General features: G+C 40.4%; 1 protein-coding gene across 10 annotated transcripts in view; it reads right to left on the bottom strand.

The window, feature by feature from the left end:
* WNK1 (WNK lysine deficient protein kinase 1) overlaps positions 1-22470 on the bottom strand; it is a 100469-nt gene extending 77999 nt beyond the window's left edge. For 7 of the 10 annotated variants that reach the window (XM_030462189.1, XM_030462201.1, XM_030462192.1 and 4 more), the window contains exon 1: positions 21015-22467. In XM_030462189.1, coding sequence (XP_030318049.1) covers positions 21015-21800 — 786 coding nt within the window. In that variant the 5' untranslated portion in view covers positions 21801-22467. Of the gene's footprint in view, positions 1-21014 lie in introns of all 10 variants that reach the window. The other 3 variants (XM_030462267.1, XM_030462214.1, XM_030462224.1) reach the window with 3 other exon arrangements.
* Positions 22471-27290: the final 4820 nt, after the last annotated feature.

The following is a 27290-nucleotide window of genomic DNA, read 5'->3' as shown; positions in this document are numbered from 1 at the left end:
ATCTAATCAATTCTTTATTCTTCTTTGTTTTCCATACAACAAGTAAGAGAAAAATTTTAAATGCTTGATATGAAACCTACGGCTTAGGCATGGCCTCCTCTGGAATCTCTCAGGTCCTCAGGAATCTGGTCTAAGAATGGCAAGCAACTGTTTAGGCTACTATTTCTATTCTAAGGTTGCTCTAGGCAGTATTTGTTTCCTTGCACAGAAGTCTGGAAAAAAGATGGCTAAAAGATTTATTTAGTTTATTCATCCCTAGAGACTAAACATAAGGCACTGTAATCAAAATGCTGGGTTTGTCTATTTTCACTTTAAAATTGCTTTTTGATCCATGAAAGATAAGTGGACAAGTTTGCTATCTGATATCACTTCACAATAAGGCTTATGCTTATTACATACAGCTTATTACAGACTTGAAGTGTTAGCTGAACTGAATTTTTGATGAGCTATTAACCAGCTGGACCATCTTAACACTTGGCTCAGATACCTCATTAAAAGTTTTGATGTTCATGTCACTTCTCATTTTGCAATTAATTGATTGCTTTGTCAGTAAGAGGGAAGGTGCATACAATCATCTGTTTAATTTTACTATGAAAATTCAGTTCTCCATTCAGGGGTTGACAATACTGCAGGAAAAAAGCCTCCTCCACAATCCATTTGGGCTGCCTTGCAGACTGGTTCATGCATTTCTACGTGACTGTTAAGAGTCCTTCTATGAGTACATACATGCCTAGAACATTAAGGTGAGTCCTTAAGTGATTTTGATAAAGGCAAATCAATTTAGAGAATCAAAACCACACTACAATTCTTTATCTTACATGCTTCACAAAGCTATTTGAGAAGGGAAAGAGTTAGCTGCATCTACTTTTCAGTATGCAGAAGAGTTGCATCTATATGCTGGTTAGAAATCATGCAGGAGTGTCAAGACAATTCCAAAGACTTATTAAAAAATGATCAAAGTAGGATGCACACAATAATCTGTACCTCTGACTAGCAAAAATCCCAGCATAAAGCCTGGAGGCAATAAATTTCAACTGTCTACACAAGTATTTAGGCAGCTGTAAAATGAACTCATATCAGCCTGCAGTACACACTATCTTCATTCAACTTTACATAAAACTCAGATACATTTATCACATACGCAGCCTGATTACACTAGAGGAGTTACTCTTCCCAGTTTTGCTGCTTCTGTAAAGACATCCAAAAAAGCATTTCATTTACAAAATTACTATCAGTTTTGACAGGATGACATACAAAGTCTAGGACAAGTACTGGCAACCAACAGAAAATCCATACAATAATCACTAAAAAACTCCTTGCCAGGCATTTCTTGTTCATAGAAAGATCTCTTCCAGTGATCCTTCAGGGATTCATTCTAAGTCTCCCAAATAATTGCCAGGTGCTCTTCAAGTTCTTGCAAGACAGACAAAATCAAAGAGATCTCATGTAGGAAAGGACCAAAGAGTTCCAAAACCAGCAAGTTTTACAGGGTGACAAAAATATGCACTCTAGATGAGGTCTCAGGAATCCCCTGCATAAATACTAGTATTAGTACAAGCATTTCACAAGCATAGAACTCCTGCAACATGTTCAAGGAGCAGTTTTAATTTTTTTTTAACCTCACTGCAATGATGTTGTCTTCCTGTGATCTACCAGAACGCCTGTCTTCATTTCAGGTTTCTCATAAAGGCAAGGAGTAAAACATTTCCCATGCTTACCTGTTAGGTTCTTGCACCACTTGCATGTTTTTCACCATGATACCATATGCATTAGGGATACCTATGATTTATAACACACCATATACCTCTTCCTTGCCAGGCATCATACAAAATGTAGATCAAAGAAGCCACTCACAAAGTCAGAAATATTTCCAACAATAACAAAAGTTCCACTAAGATTTGAAAAATATGTACCTCAGCTTTCATAGAGCAAGGAATTTGAGAGTAGTTGGGTCAGGAGAAAGTAAACAAATACTTTAGAGTAGACAAGTGGTAGGATGAACAGCAAAGATTACTGGCATGATTATGTGCACTTGGCATCCAGAAGCATAATTTGCCTTACAGTTCAACTCTGAACAATTTTTAAATGAGTTAAAATATAAGACAAAACAGTGTAATGGAAATGCAGATGAAGAAACAAGTCAGTTCCTATCACCTAAACCAACAGAGGATACAATTCATAAAACACCAAGTATTTTGCACTGTGACAAATCAAGGTAATAATATCTGCACACCTTGGACAAAAAAGGACTTTTTTTTTTACAGCTTCTGAAAAGATAAACCTGTTATGTGCTGGATCAACCCACAAGACACTTTGACAACCAAAATTTAGTGTTGTAAAACAGAAGAGATCAAAGACTATTAACAGAATGATCTCCAGCATGATTCACAGCACACAGCTAGGAAAAGGTGCTAGAGGAAGATTAAGATGAATATTCAGGACTTCTTCCTTGGACTCTGGGGACTACATAGGGTAGTATCATCACTGGCAAGGCTATTCTGTATTAATCACCATAAATCATCATTTTCTGATGATTACAAATGGAAATATCCTGCAGTGCCAGAAGACCAACCACAACCTAGAACACCACAGATACTCACCACAACCTATCTATGAATCAGCTATTCAGACTGCTGTATCCTATTCAAAAAGTCTGTTTCTTATTACTTTGTGCTTTAGTCACACACTGTCTGTCCTTGGTCTGGTGCCACTTTATTTCAATTGTTTGAATAGGAACACTGAAGGAATTTCTTAAAAGACAAACTATGCCTGAGGATGTCATGTTCCAAAGGGCCTACCTTAAATGGGTCATCACAACCTGTAAACAGACTTCCCTGCTTTCATTTTATCTCCAACTTTGTCACACTGAAAGTCTACCTGCAGATCAAAACTAATTTTACTTATGAACTAAGGAGCATTATCCAAAAAAAGAAGTTAAAAATATTCAAATACTCTTTCCACCGAGTGAAATATCTGATTCTGTTTCTGTTCTGACCTGCTCTTCCTATACTAAAACTATTAATAATTAACCACATTTAATATTGGAAAAAGTTTCCTTAGCCAAAATGTTATCTGAGAACATTTTTAGCACGACAGCTCCATCTGAAACACACTTATCTGTTCAGCAAGCCTGCATACACAATAAGCCATAGAAGCTGGAATTAATATAAAAGTTGTCAGAAAAGCTGCAAAATTTTTCTGGTACCTTGCTTTAGTGGCAAAATCTACATTTCTGTGGGGATAGGAGTAGGTAAGTAGACTTGAGACATTCCATATTGCTGTTTAGATTCCTTGCCCTACCACACTATTTGAAACTACACCATAGTAAAACAATTTTAATTAAGCTAAAGACAGTATCATAAAGGTAATAAATATTCAGAGTTGGTTTTAGTCTCAGCTCTACTAGAGTAATTACTGAAACAAGTACACAGGCTTGAAGGTCAGTTGAGAATCACCTTTCCCCATTCCTGAGACCAAGGCTACACAAAAGCCCTTTTTTACAGGCAGAGGCAGGACTCAGATCTCTTGACAGGTATCTAATATTCATCTTCAGATTAAGAGCTTTCTGTCCAACTACCAGACAACAGGATGTGAGTAGAAGCAGGATGAAGTCCATACAAGCAGTACTGTGGAAGCACCTAAGAACCAGTTCTTTGGCCATCCTCCACTGCCACTCCCATATTTTCTTCAGTTACCTCAGAAACAATCCAAGTGCCAAGATAAGTTCTCCAGTCAAAATTCTAACGCTTGAGTGCTTGGTATCTAGAGATATTTATAAGAACATCATTAATTCCTTCTAGAGTTTCAGAAAGCGTAATTTTTTCTCTTTAAGACCCTACCTCTACAATATAAATTCATTTTTCCATAGGATGGCTATGATCCAAATAGAGATGTACTTTCAATGGGCAGCTGTATGACATAGTCTCTTGGGAGCCCAATCCCAAGGCTTCTTTTGTTAGGGGATCAAAAGATGGAAGTGTCATTAGATAATTTTAAATCCTCTGAACACAAGAAAATCCTTAAGACATTTTCCTTGTTAACCACCATGAGGTTTTGGGCTTAGAACGTCCACTTTCTTAATTTGGGCCGAAGAGGCAGAGAGGGAAGATACGTAATTTATTTAATCTGTCTTCTAATTTCTTTTCCAAAACTAAGGGCCAAGCATAAGTGCATCTGCTGCTACAGTCTCAGAAATACTGGCTTCAGTAGTCAACAATTAACACTGGAGTAGAGTGCTAAGTTTTAAAACTCAAAAGTTATTACTAACTTCAACAGCACTGATATTAAACAGCCTTCAAGTGTCAAAGAGGGACTGGAGACCAACAGGTTGTCTTAAAAGACAACTGGACAGAAGAATCAGTCTCTAAGAGTTACAGTCCTAATGAAGTCCTCTTCAAAGCTGTTAGCAAGCTGAAAAACTTATGAACAAGCTTCTTTAGAATAAGCCATGCCATAACTGTCCATCAGAAACAGCCATTACCCCTTGTGATTTCACTTTCCAAGTAGTAAAATCCAGACTGCATTGCAAACAAGGAACTGCAGTTCCCCTTGCTTGCTCTTGCACTGAGCACTTTGAGTACAGAGGCTCCTAGTTTTTTGATGCTATTTTAATCTCTCCAATGCTTCCAACACATTTGGAATTTCAGAGACACTTACTTGTAATTTGCTATTTCAAAACACTTTCTCAAACAGACCTGGTTCATACTTAGTCATCTTCTAATGAAGGTTCCCATAACCAATCGCTTTGGCTCTACATCTGCAGAGCAAATTAATGCTCAATCCAAACCAAACCAAAATAGCCTGATTACTTTCAACATACCTAAACTGCTGACTCAGGCCCAACGACTCCATTCCAGAATTAGTCACACACATAATGCTGTAAGGTGGAAACTGAAATTTGTGCCACTATGAACTCTTCTTATCTCAACTGACTTCAGCATGTTTGTACCTAAATAAGGACTTTGCAAGATCTGTTGGCACTGATCAAACTCTGACAAAACAAGAATGCTTCTCTCCAAAATTCATGCTCTTCCCAAAAAGAGAGACAGTAAAGAACACTGAAGACTTAAGATCACAGAAGACATTATGGCCACAGGTACCCAAAATTGATTTTTAAAAAAATGGAGGGAACAATTTCCAGGTAATTCAAGGGATGAATGCCTTTAGCTCTGAGCTAAATTTTCACTTCCTAGGAGGGGCAAACATTAGACATAGCACAGACCTGGCTCTTAGCTAATTAAAAAGCAATCCCCGTATGATGTGCTAGATACTAAGCACTAGAACAAAACTAAAAGCAGTCAAGTACTACTCTAATTATAGCTATGTTTAGCCTGTTTAGATTTTTATCAGTTGTTTCATTTGCTTCATTTACATACATTTCTCTGGACTTTTATTTTTGTCCTCCCTCTGCACATCCATGACTACTATAATTTAAAAAACCCAAACACTTCTCTAACTCTGCAGTCTGTATAGCAACAGTGTCTGCTGGTGGCCCTATTTCACTCAAGCCTTGAACATCAGGAATCCAATCTGATTTGGAAAATCCAGTTTTTAAAAGGTCAAACTGTAAATATACAGACTAATGTATCTTAAAATACATTAGAAAAGGATACAGATAATTGCCAAATCTGGTAAATATCTATATTCCATTCTGTCCATATAATTTTCCCCTCAAGGCTTATGGGAGAACAAACAGATTTTAACAATTTTATTATTTTAAAATAATAAAACTATCGCTTTGCAGAATCCAAATTTACTATAAAGTCATTTCAGCAGTGTATTTCCATAGATGTTTTCATCACACTAACTACATACCACTACCAAAGCTAGTTCGTCATCTGAACACTACAGTTAATAACTGCAAAGTGTGTTCCTTCAGCAAAAAGAGGTTGTTGTACCATAATAGATTTTCTACTTGAAAACTAATTCCTGTTCCTCTAGAGAAAACTGTCCTTGTGAAGCAATCCACTTCTGAAGATATTACACTTTACTATCTTAAACAGATGCAACACAAACAAGCAAAGTGAAGTATAATGTAATTTTCTATCTTCCGTTTCCCATGCTGAGGGTTTGACTTGCACTTGCTGTACAAAAAGGAACTGCACATTTGTAAAACCTAAGGCCATAATACACTCATTGTGACTCAAACAAACTGGTCCATACAATGTCATATGGATGCCAACACAATTTACCAGCAGACTAGAATTTTAGGATTCAAAAACCTCATAATTTCCAAGTAAATTTAATCTAGAAAATGTGACTTATTTTAGATTTTTAGCATCTGAAAGCTATGGAAATGCTACCTGGAAATTATTTCCTCAACATAAAGATAACCTACCTGTCCTAACGCTGCTTTTAGGGCCCTGCTTCACAACTCCAAAATATATAAGCTTAAAGCACCAATGGATGTAGCAAAGCAAGCCCTTTCCTCTGAATCAGCTATTTATGATCTTGGCAGAAGCTTATTAAACCGTTAAGCTCTAGACAGAGACTTGGCTTGAAAATTTGGAGCCCAGGTGGTTAAGGTACACAGCAGCTGGGCAACTGAAAGCAGGATCTTATGGCAGGAATCAAACATAAGTACTGCTACCTTATGTACTAGTTCCATGTGTCCTGTTAAGAATTTAAAGGCAGATGAAGAAAACCATTTCTGAAACACAACATACCTGGAAGAAGCAAGCTGAGATTTATGCAGACAAAGCAACTCAACCAGACAACGTTCTAGGGTTTTTTGGTGATGTTTTGTTGCTCTGTTTGGGCTTTTTTTGATTTGGGGTGGGGGTGGTTTTGGCTTTGAGTCTCAAAACGCTAACCGCAGACATTAAAAATATCATAGAGTACCCCCTTGAACTACAAAGCTTTTTAGACAATCAGGCACAATTCCTCTAAATCTTTGAGGAGCAGGTGGTTGAACTAAAACACAGACAATTTCCCTGTTTGGTTGTTTTTTAGTGCCTGTAGTTATTGGAAAATTTTATTTCATTTTTAATTCAGTTTCAGTCCTATGCACTGCAATCTTCACTAATCAAAGACTACAGCCTCAGCTTTATGTTCATTTTCTGTAGAGAAGCTATTTTAAGTTTATGTCCATGCCTATTCTCTGTTTTAAGTGTTTGGTTTGTTTTTGGTTTTTTTTTCCTGTCATGTACTTAGCACTCAAGGTTTTTTTCTTAATGGCACTTTGTTTCACATTATGCTCAGCAGGCCATGCAACAGATTGCATTTTGCAAATAGCCAATGGCCATTGGCAGACTTCCACATCCCCCCCTTTCTCAATATTATTGAAATAAATCAAGGTTTATTTGCACATGGATGGCAGCAATAACCCTTTGAAACCTACAAAGTCAAGTTCACCCCCTTAATTATCAGTGTCAAGTAGATTTATTGTGAATCTCATTCCACTTGATTCATGGTTAGCAATGATCACATCAGGTGTCTCAGCTTTTTGCTGAGAGACAGACTGAGGATTACCACCTGGCCAAAAAAACATGGGTAATAGTCTGGATAAATGTTTTTATCTAATGAAAAGACAAAAGGAAAGGAGATAATTGTAACATTTCAGAGCCATCCTTTTAGCTGCTTTAGGAAAAGCATTGGTCAAATCCAGCATTAGCAGCTGAAGAATTATCATCAGTATAAGAGGACTTCTGCAACACTCTAGAAAAATAATTATAACTTCACCTGAAAAAGGAATTTGCCTCTAAGTGAATCAACATTATTCCTCCTTCTTTCAGCAAGTCAGAATTCTTCTACCAGTTTTATAGTTCAAATTTATTTTGAGTAATGCTTACAGCTCTCCAAACTAACAATTTGGTCACCAACTTGTGATCCCAGTGACTCCCAATAAACTCACAGCTGTTGGGCTGAGTATTTATACATGAAACAACTGACGTATTTCCATCTGGTCTCCATGACAAGAGGATGACTATATAGAATGGCAAATCACTACTACTCCCAAACAAAACTCAGGGAAGAGGAAAGGGAAACTGCTGAGTTGGACTGCCCTTGACCCATGACAAACAGACAACTCAGCTGTCACTTATGTTTTGGTCATTTGAGAAGCAACCGAAAGTATACCTGAAACGAGAAACCCTATTCAGCTGAAGCTCAATCTAGTCCATGGATTATTTTTTTTTCTTCCTGGAAAGAAATCTGGCTTGAGAAGGGGGAAGGGAGAAGGCAACAGTATAAGCAAATTCCCAAGAGAATCGTAAGCACATTTCCATGGATAGGATTGGTTTACCAGCTGGAAAAATCTAAGTTTGGAAGAAGCCAGCTTCAGCAGTCAAAATTTAGATGCAGGTTTTAACCATGCTCATTATACTTTCACATAGGGTAACAGAACACAGACAGAGATACAAAATCTGCTTCATTCCAGAGTGCAAGAGGGAGGAGGAAAAAAAAAAAAATAATCCTTGTTTTGCCAAATGGTTTATACAGGGACCACAGGAAGATTGAGGAAGGCCAAAGTTAGCAAATAAAGCAAAAAAACAGCACTGGCAATGACTGATACATGTTTTGTTGGGGAGGAGGAATTAGAATACTTCCTGAACAGGTAAGAAACAAGAACAATTACCATTCCCACACAGGAACAAGAGAAACAAAAGATACCATTTCCCTGCATATTATTGCCAGAGAAGATAAGGACAGAAGTCAAAGGGAAAGTGGAAAATATTTTCTACATCATCAACCAACTCATTCTTTCCATTCTAAATTCCAGTGCCAACTTCCTCAGCTTTCATATTCCTCTTAAGTGATAAAATATATTTAAAACATCACTATGCTTACAGCTTGCTGCTTTTTAACTGTACTCATCCACACCAGCTTAGTTAACATTCCTATTAGCTAAGTCATAACCTGGTATTAATCAGTAATTTTAGACTGAGTAGTTGTGTTCCTTCAAATTTTACAAGTTTACCCAAACCACGTGGTTTGTTGCAAAAAGTTACCAAGATTAGAAGTTGAGCAAGATATGGTCTTGGATGTGAAACAACAGTAAAATCACAAAAGCATACTTTAGAAATACAGTATTATCTTATGAACTGCCACATTGGAAGCCACATCTGTTTTCTGACAGAGGTCAAACCACTGAAGAACTGTAGTGAAGCAAACCTTCAGTTAAACAACTCAGAACACCAACCAGCAATCTGCCATAACAGTAAATAACAGAGGCTACCACAAAAAGAATTTTGGGAATTAGTTTGCTGATGCTGAAAGTACAGCTAGCTGCTTTACCACAACTAACCTAGGCTTAATCCCTTTGGTTAGCCTGACCTAATTAAAGCTACTTTAACTTTCTACACAAAACTGAGCCATTTCTGTGCTTCACCATTCAAAATAATTATTATTTCCACTAGTATGTGAAAAAAGGCCTACCAGATTTATTGCAGATTCTTCTGAATCAGTTTATCAGCCATCTCCAATTGAAATCCCTACCACTTACACAGTTTTGAGTCTAATTGTGCATTGTCACAGATGCCAAGGAGTAATGGGATTTTACAGTGTGGGTTTATCATGCAGAAACCATTTCTAGCATAGGTATATTAGGAGTTTTCCCAATATCTCCATATTTGTGGCAGCAATGCACTGCTAAGTTTCTCACTCTCGTTCAACTCAACATTTTAGAGCTCTTTATCTAGAAAACAGATCCAGAAAACTTCCTGGAAAGCTAGATCTCTACTAGCAGCTAGGCCACAGATGATGGTTTGGGATAGGTGTCTCTCTAGTTCAAAAAAAAAAAAAAAACCAACCCAAAAAACCAACCAAACTCTAAACACCTAAATTATGGTCATAGAATTTTTTGACACAAACGTGCTGGCTCACAATCTACTACAAAACACTTAAAAAATAAGAAAATAAATCAAAATATATAGCAACAAAATGTTCATCATTCCTGAGTGCTGCCTTTCTACAGCTGAAAGACTGAATAAATACATATAATGACTTCACATGTTTATGTAAGTTACACAAATATTTAATCCACATGTCTAAAATAAAAAATAAGAGAAATTGTTATGTCACTATTTGGTACCTTATTCAATAAGATACCACTAAACTAAGAACAGAAATGGAGGTAATTTTGACAAAAAGGAGTAAAGAAATGCACAAGTAGTGTTATATCATCATTGCTTTCAAGAGCTAGCCATTAAATAGCATTGTTTTAAACTTGCCTGGTCTTAAAACTTTAATAATTCATGCCACTTGGATCGTAAGAAACAAGGAGTTTTGCTGTTTTGCACCTTTGTCTTGTAAATGCCCTTTCAACTCTCAAAGTTCATTAGAAGAAATCATTTAAGTCAAAAGCAGTGACAGATTTAAGAGTCTCCAACATCAATAAATCAAACCTCAATTCTGCCTGCTTCTCTGGGATTCACTCAAATAGAGAAGTAAGATTTCACACTTGATAGGAAAATTACTTTTTTGAACTCTAGTCTCAACAGACCTATTCTTCCTATTCAAAGTGCTATCATACACAATTAGTCATGTTCAGTTGCACTTCTAGGCTGTAACTTGTGCTACAGTACTGTTGTGGCACTTTTTTAAATTTCCTTTTACCCTCCTTATACAGACACAGTTCCACAACAAGCGCTATATTCCATTTGATGTGTCTACGTAAACATTTTGGAAACTGAGGTCACCAACTACAAGAAAAACCATCAGTCTCTCAAAAAAGCAAAAAAACCCAAGTCAACAGGTTTTAAAGACAACTATTAGTCTAACCTGACTGTAGCAAGTTTTGCTTTAGAGGCATACTACCTGATAATAAATTAAGCAGCTCATTGGGGCAAAACTGGTTTTTTATTATTAACACACAGATAAAAGGGACAGATTACAGACTATAGGGCCATTCTTAAATAGCTGCATTACAATCTAAAGGAACTGGAAAGAACTGTACTCCTACCTAGGCAGAAATAATGTAGTCCCTAAACACTTATTACATACTTGTATTTGTTCTGTACATGAAACTTACTTCAAGCACAAATGCAACTGAAATATTTTCACGTTCTGCAAACACGACTACAGCTTCAAAGGCCAAGATGCATGCTTTCCCAGATGAAGCTTGAGCATTAAAGATGGCTTTTTATGACAGATCTTCAGGTATAGACCATAGGCATTGAAGTCTTAGGCAGCAACCTCTTCAACTTAATTCTTGTTGTTCCTGAGGGAAGTATGGAGCCTCTTAGATAAATTCAGACTTGTATAAGATCAGTAAAGGAAATCATTCCATCACCTGAATTGTCTCACAGATGCCATCAAGAAGTAAAAAAGAATTCAAATTCAAGTGCCCTGTGTAATTCCACCCCCCAGGTACAGATAACCTGAAATGCATCCTGCTTTTGCCTGCAGAAAAAAAGCTCGGGCTGCATGTAAAGGAAGTAGAGAAAACCACAGGGAAAAAAAAAATTAAAAAAAATTCTAAAACTACACTTCAAGTCTTATTTTTGTATCAGACATTTCTGCAGTTTCTCTCTATTTTCAGCAAACTGTTCCTGGCAAACTTAACACCTTACTAAGCCCCAAATCACAACAAAAAATGAGCCATTATATTTGCTGTCAATCTCTACTTGTCTACATCCAAAAAAAAAAAAACCAACAAAATTCATACAACATTTCTTTCTTTGTCTGAATGGACTGTTCCTTGAACTCTCCAATTCCAGTTTCGTCTCTATTATCAAATCTATTCCTCAGTGATAACTCAAAGACTCAAGTCCAAATGAGCTACAGCAAAGCAGTGCACATGATGATAGCATCTTGCATTTTTATACAGATACACAAATTAAATTTCACAAATGAAAGCATACCGTTGATCAAGAGGGGAAAAAAAGAAAAGTTCTGCGGTGGAAATATCTGTGAGAATAAAAGTCTCACTCAAAAGAAGCAGATTTGAAAACAGACATGGTAACATTTTGCAACATTTAAGCAAAACCTGCTAACAGTTCAGAAATTGACATTAACAGATGCATATTACGTAAGTGCACACAGATTTCCAGATCCTTAAGATAATCAGTCTGGATTGCTGAAGCTTTTAATAGCAATATTTGAGGGTTATTGTTTATATGCCATTAGCCTTGACTAGCATAGAAGCCGTCAAAATACCGTTCAGATTGGGGTCAAACTTGTCAGTAACAGTCAGCAAAGCAGAAACAAGTCACAAGGTCACTTTGAGAGAGAAGTATCCAAGGAAAACTGGGTAACATCAACAGTTGGATACTCAAACTATCATGAAACTATGTAACTGGGCAAAAACGGATAAAAAACACATAATTGTGAGTATCACCTTTGTACTATATTCCACTTAGCTCTGCATTCTTACATAGTTGTTTCAGTCCTACCCAATTACAAAGAGATGAGTACTCCTATTTTCAAATTCTTCCAATTGGTAGTAATAAACTCTCAATCACTTACATAGTTTTTTTTCCATTTGCAGTTTTTTTGCTTTATGTTGCCAGCACCAAATTTCTTGCAATTTTCTTGAAATTAAATTAGGAATGGCTAAAACCATCCAGATGAGAAAGATGATCTAGAACACTTACACAGAAACAACAAATCCTGTCTGTCTAATAAAGCTTATTTTCCACACCACCTGCTGTCCTGAAGCAGAAAAATAGCTGTTCAGTGAATAGCTATCAAAAGTGTCTATCAATGACTATTAGCAGAGGTGATAGGATCCAGAACATTCTGGACTATGGCTCAAAATACAGCATCCACATCACATGCCAGAGCTGCCAAAACTTCCTCTTTACTTTAATCTTGCCTGTAACACACTAAAAGGAGGCTTGCTAACTACTCACAGACTGTAAGACTTGAAAAGCACCACAGCAATCTTTCATTGATACACTACGAGTGTCAAGCCACTTACAAGACAGATGACCATCAAGTATAAACATTCTTTTGACACAATTTCTAAACTAAGAATGCAGGTAGCAATCCCAAAGATCCTGCTCAGATCCAAAATGATAAATCCAAGCTTAGTAAATTTGCCTCCCTGATTTATTTAGAATGAGTTATCCCTGTAAAAACTGCTTACTGCTTTATGTACATATTAATATTTATACAACAGTCAGGGAAAAAAAAACACAACGAAAAAAACAAAACCTACAAAAATCCATTTTTAGAAAGATGCAGTTTCCTCCACTGAAAAATAAACTAAGAGCATGTTTAGTTGCCTGTGAGCCATGTAAAGTAACGTACAGTGCTGCTAGGAATTACCCAGGCAAATCCGAAAGTGGTTTAGAATAATCTGGGTGTATGCAATGCACTTGTTAGCACCAGGTGAAAAGTTCAGAATACATTTGAGAATTCAAGTTGAATTCTTCAGATCACTGTATTCCATCCCAGTTAATTCACCCAGGCTTATTAGATAAAAAAGACAACTTGGCAATGTCTGTGATCATCTTGTTTCAACAATCTCAGGTTTAGAGGACAGACACATAAACCAGAACATCATTAACACAAGTTCATCCTTTTCTGCATGGAGCTAAGAAGTTGTGCCCATAAAACAAGAAGTGAGCAAACTCCCTTTCTCAAAGATGACCTCAAGTAAGCCACAGATTCCATCCTAGTCACCTCATTACTTGAGGTTATTCCCAAGGGCAATAATGAGTTCAACCAAAACTACACATTGAAGAAGTGCTGGTATGAAAATTCCTAAACATGTTGCGAAAATTGGAAGGTAAGAAAAAAAGGATATCTGAAGTATCTTAACTAGTTCTTTTATGTTTCCAGTCAAGTTTCAATACATAGCCAAAATCATTTTTTAAGTCAGCTAGAAGTAGTCCAGGAGACTGTAAGTAGCTCCCACAAAAATATGCATGAAGCCAGTATAAAAAGTTGAGTCTCATTCATTAGGATAATAATTGTAACACCATATATAAAAAAGATGCCTCATGAAAGACACCTCCACCAAGAAATCAATTTTTAAGCAGCACTACTAATCCAGAAATTTAGAACAGGAATTGTCTCAAGTGTATTGGAAGAGTATCTTTCCAGACACGGTGTATTCATGGCATAGTCAAGTTAAAAACCACAGAACCATTACCTGGAGCTTTGAAAGTCAAAACCAGTAACCTTCTACCATCTGTTATTAAAAAAAAAAATAAAAATACATTCCCCTTGCCAAGAGAAAGTCTTGCACCCAGCTGTAGTAGCTCTGCAAGCTTGCATTCTATTTATTCTTTTTCTTATAGCACTGATGTTACATCCATTATGTCTGCATTCCATTTTTCATAAGTTAATAACTCTCAAGACTAAGACAAATTTGAAAATGTGAACTTAAAGACTGAAATGGAAAATACTCAAACACACAACTTTTATTTCAAACACACAACTTTTATTTCAAACACACAACTTTTATTTCAAACACACAACTTTTATTTCAAACACACAACTTTTATTTCAAACACACAACTTTTATTTCAAACACACAACTTTTATTTCAACTCAACCACTACTTGGAAGAGTCAAGTAGTGATCTAAAAAAAAAAAAACCAAAAAAAAAAAAAAAAAACAGGAAGAAGCAAGAGTTTCTGAAGTGATGCATGACAGGAAGCATTAAGGCTGCCACTGCACAGCACAATGTAGGATGGAGAACGTAGGTGACAGCTGGAGCTGTGCTGTTTTACAAGCTGCTGGTATGGAGCAACAACAAAAACCCAACAAAATAAGAAAGAACATGTGGCCTGGAGGGATGTTGCTAACCAAAAGGCACTGAATCCACACTGCACTAGGCACTGCATCCATGGAGACTACCACAGATCTATTACTGCTTGTTTTATTTATTACTCTGCTAGACAGTCCTCAAAGGACTCTGTACAGGATATCTCCAGGGAGTTTTTATCAGGTGGAGGCTTTTCTTCCCCCTCCCCAACAAAGAAAGAGTACAGTCTTTATACTTTTCTGTGAACTGCAAAAGTTCAGTTACAGAGTTAAGAGTTTATTTTAAAACACAACAACCCCAAACAAATCTCATTTAAAAGATTTACTTCTGCAGCTCTCAAACCTACCCGAACTGACAAATAAGAACTTATTTATTTCCAGAAGCAATGCTGCATTTTCAGAAGGTACTTATCTGATTATATTTATTGCCTCACAACCAGTCAGTTACAAATTGAACCACAGCCATCTCCAAAAGAGATATCCCTTTGAGGTAAGATTAGTCTCCTAAGCAGAGATCTCCCAACAGCTGCAGCTCCACAATGTGCTTTAGAGATCCCTTCTCTCTTTCAGGGTCACCTTTGTAAAGTCTGAGGGAGCCCGACTACTCTTTATCCTTGTGCAGGTAATTAATCTGGCTCCTTCCACACATCATTTATCAAGTTGTCAATTTTATCAATTACAGCAAAACCACTCAGAAATATGTCTGATTTTTGTTCTTTAGCCAAAGAAGGAATTTACACATCTGATACATGAAGCCAGTGAGCACCAGTAACTTGTTCTACCCTACAACATGGAAAACCAATGAAAGATCTAGGCTTCACTGCACAAAATTTCAAGCTCCCCACGTGTGCACGCTTGAAAACAACTGAAAATCCAGTGTTACCTGTGTTATAAATAGATTATACACTTACAGTTTTACAGCTTTTTGCTTTCAGTATTTTGGAATTTGCAGAACTGAAAACAGGGGGAAAAAAGGTAGTAAGGACAGAACCACAGTCACAGAAATTGTCAGATACATTTGTAAATCTACATTTGTGACAATTATGCCTCTGACCCAGATGCAGTCATGAATGGGAGGCCCATAGCTGCTGCTACAGTGGCTGTAGCCACATACAGTTATTCTTAGACTAGTAGAGTTATTTGAAAATATGATGTGAAGTACAGGGTAGGCATGGGAGTCACCATACTGCATTAGACCAGCTTGATGTGTTTCAGTAGTTTTATAAGATATATTTTGAAGTATTCAGAATCAAACTACAGATAGAATCTTCAAAGAATGTCTATTCTTTGAGGACATCGACTATTCCTTCAGAACTAGCACAATGTGATCTAGTTCCATGCTCCTCAGCCTCCTCTCACTGCACAAAGGCTTTGATCTCTCTTTCCATTTTGCTTTAATGTAGCTATAAAATTGTGCATCAGAGCTAGCATCTTTGCAGCCTAATGAGCAATATGCAACGAGCTTGAAAAAAAAAAAAAAAAATCGACTACAGGATACCACAGTTGTGTTACAAGACCTTTTTTGGTTCTCAGACTTGAAATGTGCAGCTTCTGAAATGTTCTCAGCTCAGCCAGTCCAGAAAGCAGGGATTTTTAAGAATTATACTTTGACTTCAGTAAGCTGATATTTACCACGGTGAGCCAGTCTATACTGCACAGTACAGAAGCTCCCTTCCACTGTTGTCTGTTGACCTAAAAATCAGTACTAAACATAGCTTTAAGTCTAAGAGGTACAGCTGAATCTGAAATGTCAATAGAAGCCATATATCATAGCCAAACAATTTCCTGTATTGTGACTTTTAAGTCAGGCTTTATATATTGTTACACTCAAAAATTCTGGCATATGGTCCCCATTGAGTTACATTATTTGTTGTAAGCTGCTTTTTTCAGTGCTGCCAACTATGTAAAGAAAAAAGCATTTCTAAGCTGGGACTACACTTGGTCCACAGTTAACAGAACTGCATTTTTATAACTGACTCTAGTTCATTATTCAGAAGACTTAAAAGTAAAGATAACCATATCCTCATACAGATTCACCCTCAAACCAGTAATGAGTAAGCATACCCTTCCTTGCACTACTTCCACCTCTTGAACTCATTTCTCACCCCCAAAAGCTCTCTCATATGGAAGACAGGCCTCAACATTCTTCTACTCTTCAGCAGCTCCTATCAGCAAGAAGATGCATTCATGAACTATAACTGCTGACTGACCAACCTACCCTTTTTGCCAAAGAAATACGAAGGACAAGAGTGATATAGAACATACCAGACAAGTGGTACAGTTCTCCAATGTATGCATTTTACTAGAAATGCATTTTCAACTCATGTAAGTATCTTTCAAATAAGTTACTAAATTGCACTTCCTTTAAGAGAAGACATTGTCAAAGAAGTAAGGCTTCAAATGCCCAAGAATACAGAGTTCAAAAGAGAGACCAATTTAACTTCCATATCAAGTGCACTTTTCAAATACAAGTTTTTAATTTGAATTACAGAACACAGAGCAGTAATTCTAAACACTATTCTGTACTCCAGCAAGTCACTGCACCACCCTGTATTGTTCTGTAAACCAGAAGTTAAATTACAATCTTGATTTTGAACCAACTTTCGTTGAAACTGGGAATCAGAGGATGACATATTGCCCCCAATATTTGGCTTTTACAGTCAGCTCTGTGATTTTTTCTACCTTTAGCACAAGCTTATTACTTCACATAGATAAAATTAACACAACAGGAAAATGAATCACATTTTAGCCCCAATGTTATCTGAACTGTATAGAGGTGACAAAAGACTCAGAAATGTGACTTGAAAAGACTAACCAGTTACATGATGGTACAGGAATAGTTATTTTAAATTAAAACAGTAAACAGCAGCAATAACAACTTTTGCCAACTTCTACCTAAAGAAAAGCAGTAGACCTAACTCCTACTACACTCAATTTATGAGATGTACAAAAGACAACAGTAGGAGGCACACTTGACTAAGAATAACTAGAGTTGAGATTAATATATACAGTAGGAATAAACCTATTTGAAAGCTAGCACAACACAAAATTTCCTTTCAGTAAGTATAGCTGTGCACTGGCCCTATGTAGTTGCTGCCGAGTTCTTCACAGCTCCACTATGCTCACAGCAGAGCAAGTATTTCACATTTAAATACCCTCATCCAATATTTACACCAGATTCAGTTACAATTTACTTCAGTCACACATTTGTTATGATTTTGCTACACATCTGTTAGCAACCTTCATATATTCACTTCCTTCAAATCCTCCCATTCTTCCACAGCTCAAGAAAAACTAGAGCCTTGGCCAAGGCCTCCCTTGCTGAAGATACTAAGAACACCATTAAGCCACCCACAGGGGAAAGAGCTGAAATCCAGTTTTCTCCACAGGTTCAGTAGGTCAAGCATAAGAGCACTACAATGCAGTTTGAGAGCTTTCTTGAGGATATGGAGCAATATTCTTCAGAGTACCAGCAGCAACTTGGGAGCCCAAGCTGCATTTGATAAATAGCACACCCTCCCCCTTTAAAAGAAAGCATATTGATATTTGCAGATTCCACACTTTACCATTAGAGAGCACATACATCAAAATTAGGTATAGCTGCATTATTCAGCATTAAACAGTCATTCAACCAGAGACCAAAGTATCCTGTGCTGCCCATGATCCACAGGATTCCTACTACAGAATTTGCTCCAGTAGTTAAACATGTTTAAATGAGCTGAAAGCAGCTGTCATCTTGCTTCCTTCCAAGCACCAGAGATTTTAAAGCAACTAAAGCATTCACGATATGTTAGAAAAGCCTTAAAAGAGCATACACCCATACCCTGCAGAAGTGCAAACTGTTCTCACCTCATTCTATTACATGTCTTGCAACTGAGAACTGTGATACACCTTGGTCAACTTTGGACAAGCCTGAAGAGCTGGAACAGCTTAGCATGCATAACCATGCAGCACCACAGCAGCACTCTTTAGAAGACTCCAGGACAGTTAGGACACCTAGGATGCTCATGCTTGCCAGCATGAACACAGGCAAGAAAAGTTCTTCTATTGCTAAGGAAAGCTATTTTAAGACAATTCAAAGTGTAATTATTTTTAGAGAAATGGGAATGATTTATTTTCCCTTCCATACTAAATTACACCAGCTGTAACTGATAGTTACTTTTAAGGTTCACCAATCCTCAAACCATGGCATTCTGGAATTCCAATGACAACTAAGCCTCAGCACATCTTTGTGAATCCAAATTGCATTTTGATACAAATAACGCATAGTTATCATTAACCTGTCAACAATTGTATCTTCCTAGATAAAGAAGAGGATGTACCCATTATATCAAAAAATACCAACTTCCTCCTTTGTTTTCTAAATGCAAATAACAAAACAGGACAATCTTAAAATATTAACTGTAGAGTCTAGCTCCTTTAGCAATTACTTTTGACAGCTATAAAGATCAGATACATGTTTAAAACTTGCCATTTTGTATGGAGTCTCCTAAAGAGAAAAAAGCTACAGCCTTCAGAATAATTTAAACCATGAGATATTTCTGAATGTAGTTATCTCCAAACAAAACATCAAGTATTTCCCCCTTACAAGCTTTTTTCACTCATACTTTTTGCAGTCTGTCGTTTTAAATACTACTCATTAAATTCTTCAATCAATTGAAAGCTCAGCAACATGTCCTTTACCAATGAGCTTCTTTAATAAATTACTTCAATGAAGTAATTACTTCTTAAGACAGTTTGTCCACATGGTACTGATTATGATTCTGACACTTCAACAGAAGCAATAATAGCAAAACGTGCCTGATGCCAAGCTGACAACAGTTTCTGATCAGTAAGCGAAGAGTGAAGATTAAAACAGATTTCAGGGGTTAAGGGAACTCCAAAAGCGCAAATATTAAAACTTCAAATAAAATTAGTATAAATTTGGGTGAATTATTAGTCACCTCTCAATTTAAACTGCACAAGAAAAGCTTAAGCAGTGCCCAACACAGATTATTTCGCTTTTTAATTTATAATTAATGCTCAGTTGCATACTTGAGCCACAGCAAGTACAAAAGTAGCATGGAGGAGGGGAGAATGGAGAATGCTTAGGGATCACAAAGAAAATTGGAAGCTTACTTCCAGTAAAGTAAGTGGAGAATAATGGTAATAACATAATCAACCAAAATCCTGGTAAAATGCTTAAGCAATCATCCAAAAGCAAATATGAATACAAATTGAGAGATCTCTCCATAAATTCTCTCAGTTTGACTGGAAAATTGCTTTTGAAGGGAAGAAAGTTTTGGTACAGTCACTGCAATCAATCATTTGTGACCAGCCAACTGCTTAAAAACCCCTCAAAGACTTCTGGAATTTTGATCCAATGCTCTTTTGTCTGCCCTAAATTGGATGGGAACACAGAAAATAATAAAGCCATGCTACATGAATTTCTCTATAGATTGCACCAAAACCCAACTCTAAAAAGCAATTGCTATCATTTTAATTTAATGCTGAGGCTTTGAAAACAAACTAGTACACCAGGTGTTTGTTCCTGGTATTCCAAGATCTTCCCACTTCTTTTAACCTGCATCTTGGTTATACAAGCTCTGACTCGTGTGGAACTACGGGTGTATAGACTGGGCTGCCATGGAACTATGGCCCTGCTCAGGGCAGAATTTGGTAGAAGAGTAGTGTCTCAATCCAGATTAATTTCCCAGGCATCTGGAAACATTAAACTTCAGGGATTTTTTCTTTTAAAGCTTCAGAAAGGTGACAATTACTTCCTTCCTTTCCCCATGCTGGTATCAAGTGTGAACTCTAAAACTTAGAATGGAAAAAAAATAGTTTTGAAAACCTAAACCATGTGATGCTCTACATTACTTTGTGTACATTCTAGAGTTACCTCCTATAAGAATCTACTGCCACATATGAAATGTCTAAAATTAGCATTTTAATATTTTTTCTGATAACTAAACAGTTATTTTGAAAAATTGATGCTAGCTCAAGTTGACAATCACTTAGACATCTTCCCTCAGCCTCCTGGATGCTGCATACAAGTATTTTCACAACCCTCTAAGCTACCTTTTTGCCTTTTGGAGGCGTAAAATATAAGACACTAAGAAACAGAACTGCAGTACATTTTCTGGTGATAAAGATACAAAAGTCCCCAATGACAGTATTTAAAAGAATTAAAAGGCAAACTGACTCCAAGAAAAAGCTACACCTTTCTTCTCAAGGAGCGTGCCTCAGGCAAGGTCTGCAGTTTCCTGCCTGAATAAAACAGACCTCAAGTCAATGGAGTTTACCTCCTCTTAGTACACAGACTAGCACCTGGGAGAGTGACTGTACTTTGGTAATTCACAAATTTTTATTTATTTTACCTGCAGCTCGCACCAGGCAACTTCCACAGTGGTATCTGTATCCAGTCCTTTATAGACAGTTTTGAAAGAGCCTCTGCCAATCTCGATGTCAAACTTCAAGAAGCGACCATCCGGGGAGATGCCCACTGCCTTGGTCTCAAGCTCTTCGATGTCTTCCTGCTGTGCTGCTCTCCGCTCCTCAAATTCACGGCTGGCAGCTGAGGCGCTGCCAGCGGCACTGGTGGGGGGCAGCGCCGTTGCCTCGTCCTCCTCCTCCTTGGGCAGCAGCGGGGCGGCATCCTTTGAGGCGGAGGGCTCCTGAGCGGACTGTCCATCGAGGGGAAGCTGGGCAGGCGGAGGTTGCTGCTGCAGCAGAGAGGGGGCCTGGGTGGCACTGACAGCGGTGCAAGAGGTCCGGCTGGCACACTCGGGAGGAGAGACCAAGGGAGCAGCGCTTCCACCCGAGACAGGGGCCGAGGACGCGGCGGGCTGCAAACTGGGTAGCTCCAAGGCCGTAGCGTTGGAGTCGCAGATCACGCTACGGCGGAAGAAGCGGTGCTCGGTGGCTGCCGCCCCTCGGCTGTCCTTGTCCATGGTGTGGCGGCGGCGTCGGTACTCCTCACTACGGCCTCCGCTCCCTGCTCCGCAGGCGGCTCCACCGGACCCGGAGACTCCGTGGTCGGCAGCGGCTCCCAGTTTCTCCCCGATGGAGCTGTCCGAGCTGGAACCGTTCTTGGGGGGCGGCGGCGGCGGCGGAGCCAGGAAGCGAGGCGCTGGGGTGCCGCTGTCTGCGGCGCCCCCCGACATCGTGCCCCGGGGGAGCGCTGCAAGGGCGAGGCGGCGGCGGGGGGAGGCGAGGGAAGGGGCCGGTCACTGAGCGGGGAGCGCGCCTGTCCGCGGCTGCCGTTGCAGCTGCAACAGAGGGTCCCAAGGGCTCCTTACGGCGGAGCTGGGAGGCGGCTGCTGGGGAGGCTGGGCCGGCGGGGTGGGCCCCCGGTCAGTGTCTGCATCCATCCTGCAGCGGGGAGTCGGGCAGCGGGGCCGACATGGAGCACCAAGAGCGGAGACGGGGCACGGGGAGGGGGCCGGCGGGAGGAGGAAAAGCCCAAGCACCGGGCCCGCAGAAGGAGGGAGGGAGGAGCCCCGGGGGCAGGCCCCCGACGGGGGGAAAAAGCCGGTGCCTCGCCCAGCTGCTCTGAGGCGAGGGGAGCGCGCTGCAATTATTCCCCGGCGATGAAGAGAAAGCGGGGCAGGTCCGGGTACCCCCCGGAGCGAGGGCCGGAGGGAAGGGGAGGGGAAGGGGCCGGGAGACGAGGCAGGGAGAGGGGGGCAGGCCCCGCACGCCGGCCGCGAAGGAAGCTGCCGCGCTCAGTCACTCGCACCGGGCGGGGGAGGCCTGGGCAGGCCCAGCGCACTCACCCCGGCGAGGGGCAGGGAAAGGGTCCCCGGGGGGGCTCAGCCCCGCCTCTCCGGGGCGCCCATGGCGGCCGCGGCCTCTACCTCCCGGCAGGCAGTCACCGCCCGCGCGCAGCCGGGCCGCGCTCCCTCCAACTGCAGCAACTGCAGCGGCCGCCGCCGCCTCGCACGGAGCCGGAAACCCTCCTCTTGCCCCCCGCCCGCGGCTTGCAGCCTCTCCTCACCGGGGGCCGCCCGCCGCCGCCGCTGCCGCCGCCACTGGTAAGCCGAGTCCGGGTGGCGCCCCGCGCCGCAGCGGGGAGGAAGGAGCGGGAGCCGCCGCGGCCGCCCCGCGGACGTCTCCGCGCTAAATGGCGACGGGAGCCCGAAACCGACACACAGGAGAGGGGAGGGGGGGTGAGGGGGGAGGCGGGGAGGGACAGCGCCGCCGGCCACGCCCCCTTCCGCGCCCGCCCTGCGCACGCGCGCACGCCCGCCCCGGGGAAGCGGCTCGCGCCCTCCTGCCCCGCCGCGGCCTCGGAGAGGTGGCAGCTCCCGTCCTGCACCGCGCCCCGCGGAGCGTCATGGGAGTTGTAGTTCCCGCCCGTAGAGGCGCTCATCCCCGGGCCCGGCCGAGGGTGGGGGGGGTGCCCGTGGTTTTCCCTGCCCCCGCCTCGTGAAGAAGGAGGCTCTGGGTGCACCCAGGACCGGGAGGGGATGGCGGGGCTGTGAAGTGTTGGGAAGAGAAGCTGCACGCTATATCCTCCTCTTGCCAAACCGATGAACGCGGCCGCCCTCTCCGGCGTCTGCCCGGTCCAAGGGGCGGTGTCGGTGGGTTTCGGCGGGTCGGGCCGCAGGAGGTTCCAAAGGTGTCGAGGCTGCTCTGGTTGCTTGTTTCTTCAAGCTGTATTTTATAGCTATTTAATAGATTAAATACTTCATGTCTTCAAACAACCTTAGCGATTCTTTACAACTGTGGGCAACAGTAACTCGGTGCACAGGAGGAGTGCAGGAGCAGCTGAGAGTATGGGGTTTTCCTCAGTTCAGGTCATTTGCAGAGGCATTAATTGACCAGACAGCCTAAAATGCAAATAACTGCCGTATATTCTCCATTATTTATTTAAAGAACTGGGATTTGCAGTCTTTGCCCTGAAAATGATGGTTATCCCGTGGCCGTTCCAGTGGCTGCCGCACTGGAATCAGCCCAAGGAGCAGCAAGAGCCCCTGCCAACACTGACACAAATTGGGAACTGTCAGGTTAACAGAGCAGTGCCACACACACGAGTCATCTAATTTATTTATATCATGTTCCTCTTTTGTATCAATAGACCAAAACCAAGCACTTTCCTTCTTAGGAGAGCATTCCTTTGGAGTCAACAGGAAGGTACTGAAGAAGGAGTGAATGACTTGGTACTACAGCTTTCAGGCAACTGCAAATCAAAAGCTGTGTTAAGATAAAAAAAAAAATTTAGGAAAACGTGAATGAAATGTTTCCAGCAAACATACATTTCAAATTTTTAGAAGTTACTTTCAAAACAACAGTTTAGAGGAAGTTGTGTGATGCTGATGGGAAGCCTTATGTCCTTCTGCAGAACATAACATAAATGGCCCTCTCAGCCTCCAGCCACAAAATAACAACCTGAGAAGTTCTTCATGTATAGAGTTTAATACCAAGCAGTAATTGGAATGTTGTTGCTTTTTGCTTATCTTCCACTTTTCTTTGTAACATCCAAAATGATGGCACAGACTTCACAAGGGCAAAAGGTACTTCATTATACAGCATTTCAGTAACAACTTTTGCATGGCTTAAGACAGCTATAGCTTAGCTTCACTGAACAAGTTCAATATTACTATTTAAAAGTTTATTTAAAATATAATTAAAAAAATAAACTTTTATATAGAAGTTTAGCATTATTATGAGTTTATTAATATTGGTGTACAACTTGAAATGCATTGGCACAAGAGTGGACACTCTCCAAAACAATGTTAAGCTGACTAGAGTTATTTCACTAGCAGCAAAGAGTGACTGGATTGAAACTAATTAACTCACAATTCAATATGCCACATCCCTGATGAACTGCCAGGAGCAGCAGCACCAGCAATTGGCCATCAGCATCTCTACTCCCAAGCAGCACTCAGCTTCACTCAACACTTAGCTACAGGTAGTTGTGCATCTCAGTAGATGCCAGAATGAAGCTTCATTTGTAGTATCAGCAGGTGTATCCATGCTGGCTTTATACAGGTAAGGATAGTAGGACACAGTAGCAGAGATCCAGCAGGGGCTGTCATCCATTGCCCCTGTACTCAGCTCTGGTGAGGCCACACCTCGAGTCCTGTGTCCTGTTCTGGGCCCCTCAGTTCAGGAAGGATATCGAGGTACTGGAGCAGGTCCAAAGGAGGGCAACCAGGCTGGTGAAGGGACTCGAGCACAGACCCTATGAGGAGAGGCTGAGGGAGCTGGGGCTGTTCAGCCTAAAGAAGAGGAGGCTCAAGGGAGACCTCATAGCTCTCTACAACTCCCTGAAAGGAGGGTGTAGCCAGGGGGGGGTTGGTCTCTTTTGCCAGACGACTTTCAACAAGACAAGAGGACATGGTCTTAAGTTGTGCCAGGGGAAGTTTAGGTTGGATATTAGAAAGAATTTCTTTATGGAGAGAGTGATCAAGCATTGGAATGGGCTGCCCAGGGAAGTAGTGGATTCTCCATCCCTGGAGATATTTAAAAAGAGACTGGATGTGGCACTCAGTGCCATGGTCTAGCAACCACAACGGTGGTTCAAGGGTTGGACTCGATGATCTCTGAGGTCCTTTCCAACCCAGCCAATTCTATGATTCTAAGGTCCCATAACCATCAAAGCAGTGATCTGCTTTCCTCCACTGCCCTCTCTATCCTTATTGACCCTTTGGATGGATAGCAGTAGATAGCAAACCTTGCTCCAGCTTGATTCCCCAGTGTAACTTTGTGAGGATACACCTAAAATAGTTCAGTGATAAATCATTCCCCGTGGTGTAAGCCTAGAGAGCTGTGAGGTGAATTCCACTTGCGTCACCAGGAGCCTTTGGCAAGCAGCTCCCAGCTCTGAGCCCAGCCACCTACTGTATGATCTGCTGCCCCAGGTGGGTCAGCTGCAGCTGGAGATCCACCTCCCTGTGGGCTACACATGTGGTTTCACTGAGACTTTTTGCCTGTAGCCCCTCTCCTACTCAAGTGCCTTTCACCTGGTGTTCTTAAGTATATTTCCCCTTAGTTCATTAAGCGAAAGCTTTGCAAAAGAGACCTACAGCCCAGCAGTTCATAGCCACAGGGGGCTGGAGGCAATCTTCAACTAAAAAAAATTGTGGTAATTAGGTTAAAAAGAACCTCCCCAATGTCTGATCCAGCACATTCCTTAGTACTCTTGAAAATGAAGGAGGTTAGTCCTCTGAGCCCAACCCGTTCAGTATGAGGTCCCTAACACCCAGTTCTTCTCACTGGCTCCTCTTCTAGGCAGAGATGCGTATAGCAGTCATCTCGGTTGGGGGGGGGAAGAAAAAAAAAAGCAAAAAAAAAAAAGCTGAGCAACTGACCTGGAGGTGGGAATGATGGATTTTGTCATCTTTGGCACTAAAAAATGAAAGGGAATTATGTTGGCAATTACATTTTATGTGGGTGTTGCTCTAATTTTGTCATTCTAAGAAAGAGGCGTATGTAATAGAGTGTGGGCTTGCTTTCCCTTCAATTTTATTTCTTTTAATCTGTAAAACTGTGTTTAGGTAAAATGGAAAATTTCAGTATTGCATCAAGATTTAATAAAAGTAAATTCTATATGTATTCTATGTTTAGAAACAAGTAATTAAAATAGTTTCTGTACGAAAGTTCCTCAGCCAATTAAAATTATTTCTCTCTGACTGTTGCTGTAAGAAAAATCCACAGAAATAAGGAGCCTGACTATACTTGAGAAATTACAGGCAAAGAGACTTAAACGATCTTTTGATTAAATCCAAAGGGCTGACACTTGACATAAAAATATCCTCCCTCTGTCAAGCCTCTTTAACTTAGAGTCATCTTGCTTGGAACAGTAATAGCTTAAGATATTACTCTGAATGAAGTGTGATTTTGAAGCTGACTGAATCAGAAACTTTTTTTCTGTTTTGCTTTCTCCACTGACATTTCATTCACTGTTGGCTTCCATGACCTTCCCATGTGACAAAGTATTAATGTGAAACAGCTATTCTCGCTATTCTCTATTTTCTCTTATGCAATACATTATGCAACACAGAGGGCTATGCCATAATTTTAATGCATGTGATTTTATTCCACAACCTAAGTGCTTTTCAGAGCAAACTGTCCACCTCGGTTTCACTGCACATTACCAGGTTGCAGCTAGAGTGCCATGTAACAGCAGTGATAATCTGAATTTTTCTGCCATGGTTTCTTTTCTTTCCTTGACGTTTCTCAAATCTAAGCCTCTGCCAAAGTGTTCATTTTTGTTTCTTGAAATGCTGGAAGTTAGTGAAACAAAGCGTTTCAAGACTGCATGCTTGAGAAATGAGAGTATTTAACATTCCAGTTATTTTTTTGTTTGTTTTTCCCCCAGAAAATAAAATTTAATTGGAAACTTGTTCTAAAGCCTTACAGTTTTTAAAATATTTTATCTTTACTGAGGTTTTCTACTTTTAAGTAGGTCAGGTTGATTATGAAATCACTGTAAACATCTCTAGGATCAATGGGCAGTGTAAGTCTGGAGACTGCAGTAGGTGATCCATCAGACTGTGTTGGATGGTGAGTCCTGCCAAAATCTCTGAATGTGTGTAGTCTCTCTACAAGCAGGGACCAAAAGAAAAAGAACAAGAATTACAAGTGTAGGGCTTAAAACTAAGCATCCTTCTTTCTGCTCTCCTGGCTTGCAGAGTCTGCTATTTCTG

Source organism: Calypte anna, chromosome 1, assembly GCF_003957555.1.
Source record: "Calypte anna isolate BGI_N300 chromosome 1, bCalAnn1_v1.p, whole genome shotgun sequence".
NCBI lineage: Eukaryota > Metazoa > Chordata > Aves > Apodiformes > Trochilidae > Calypte > Calypte anna.
The sequence above is the reverse complement of the archived record's forward strand: the minus strand, read 5'-3'. Positions and strand labels throughout refer to the sequence as shown.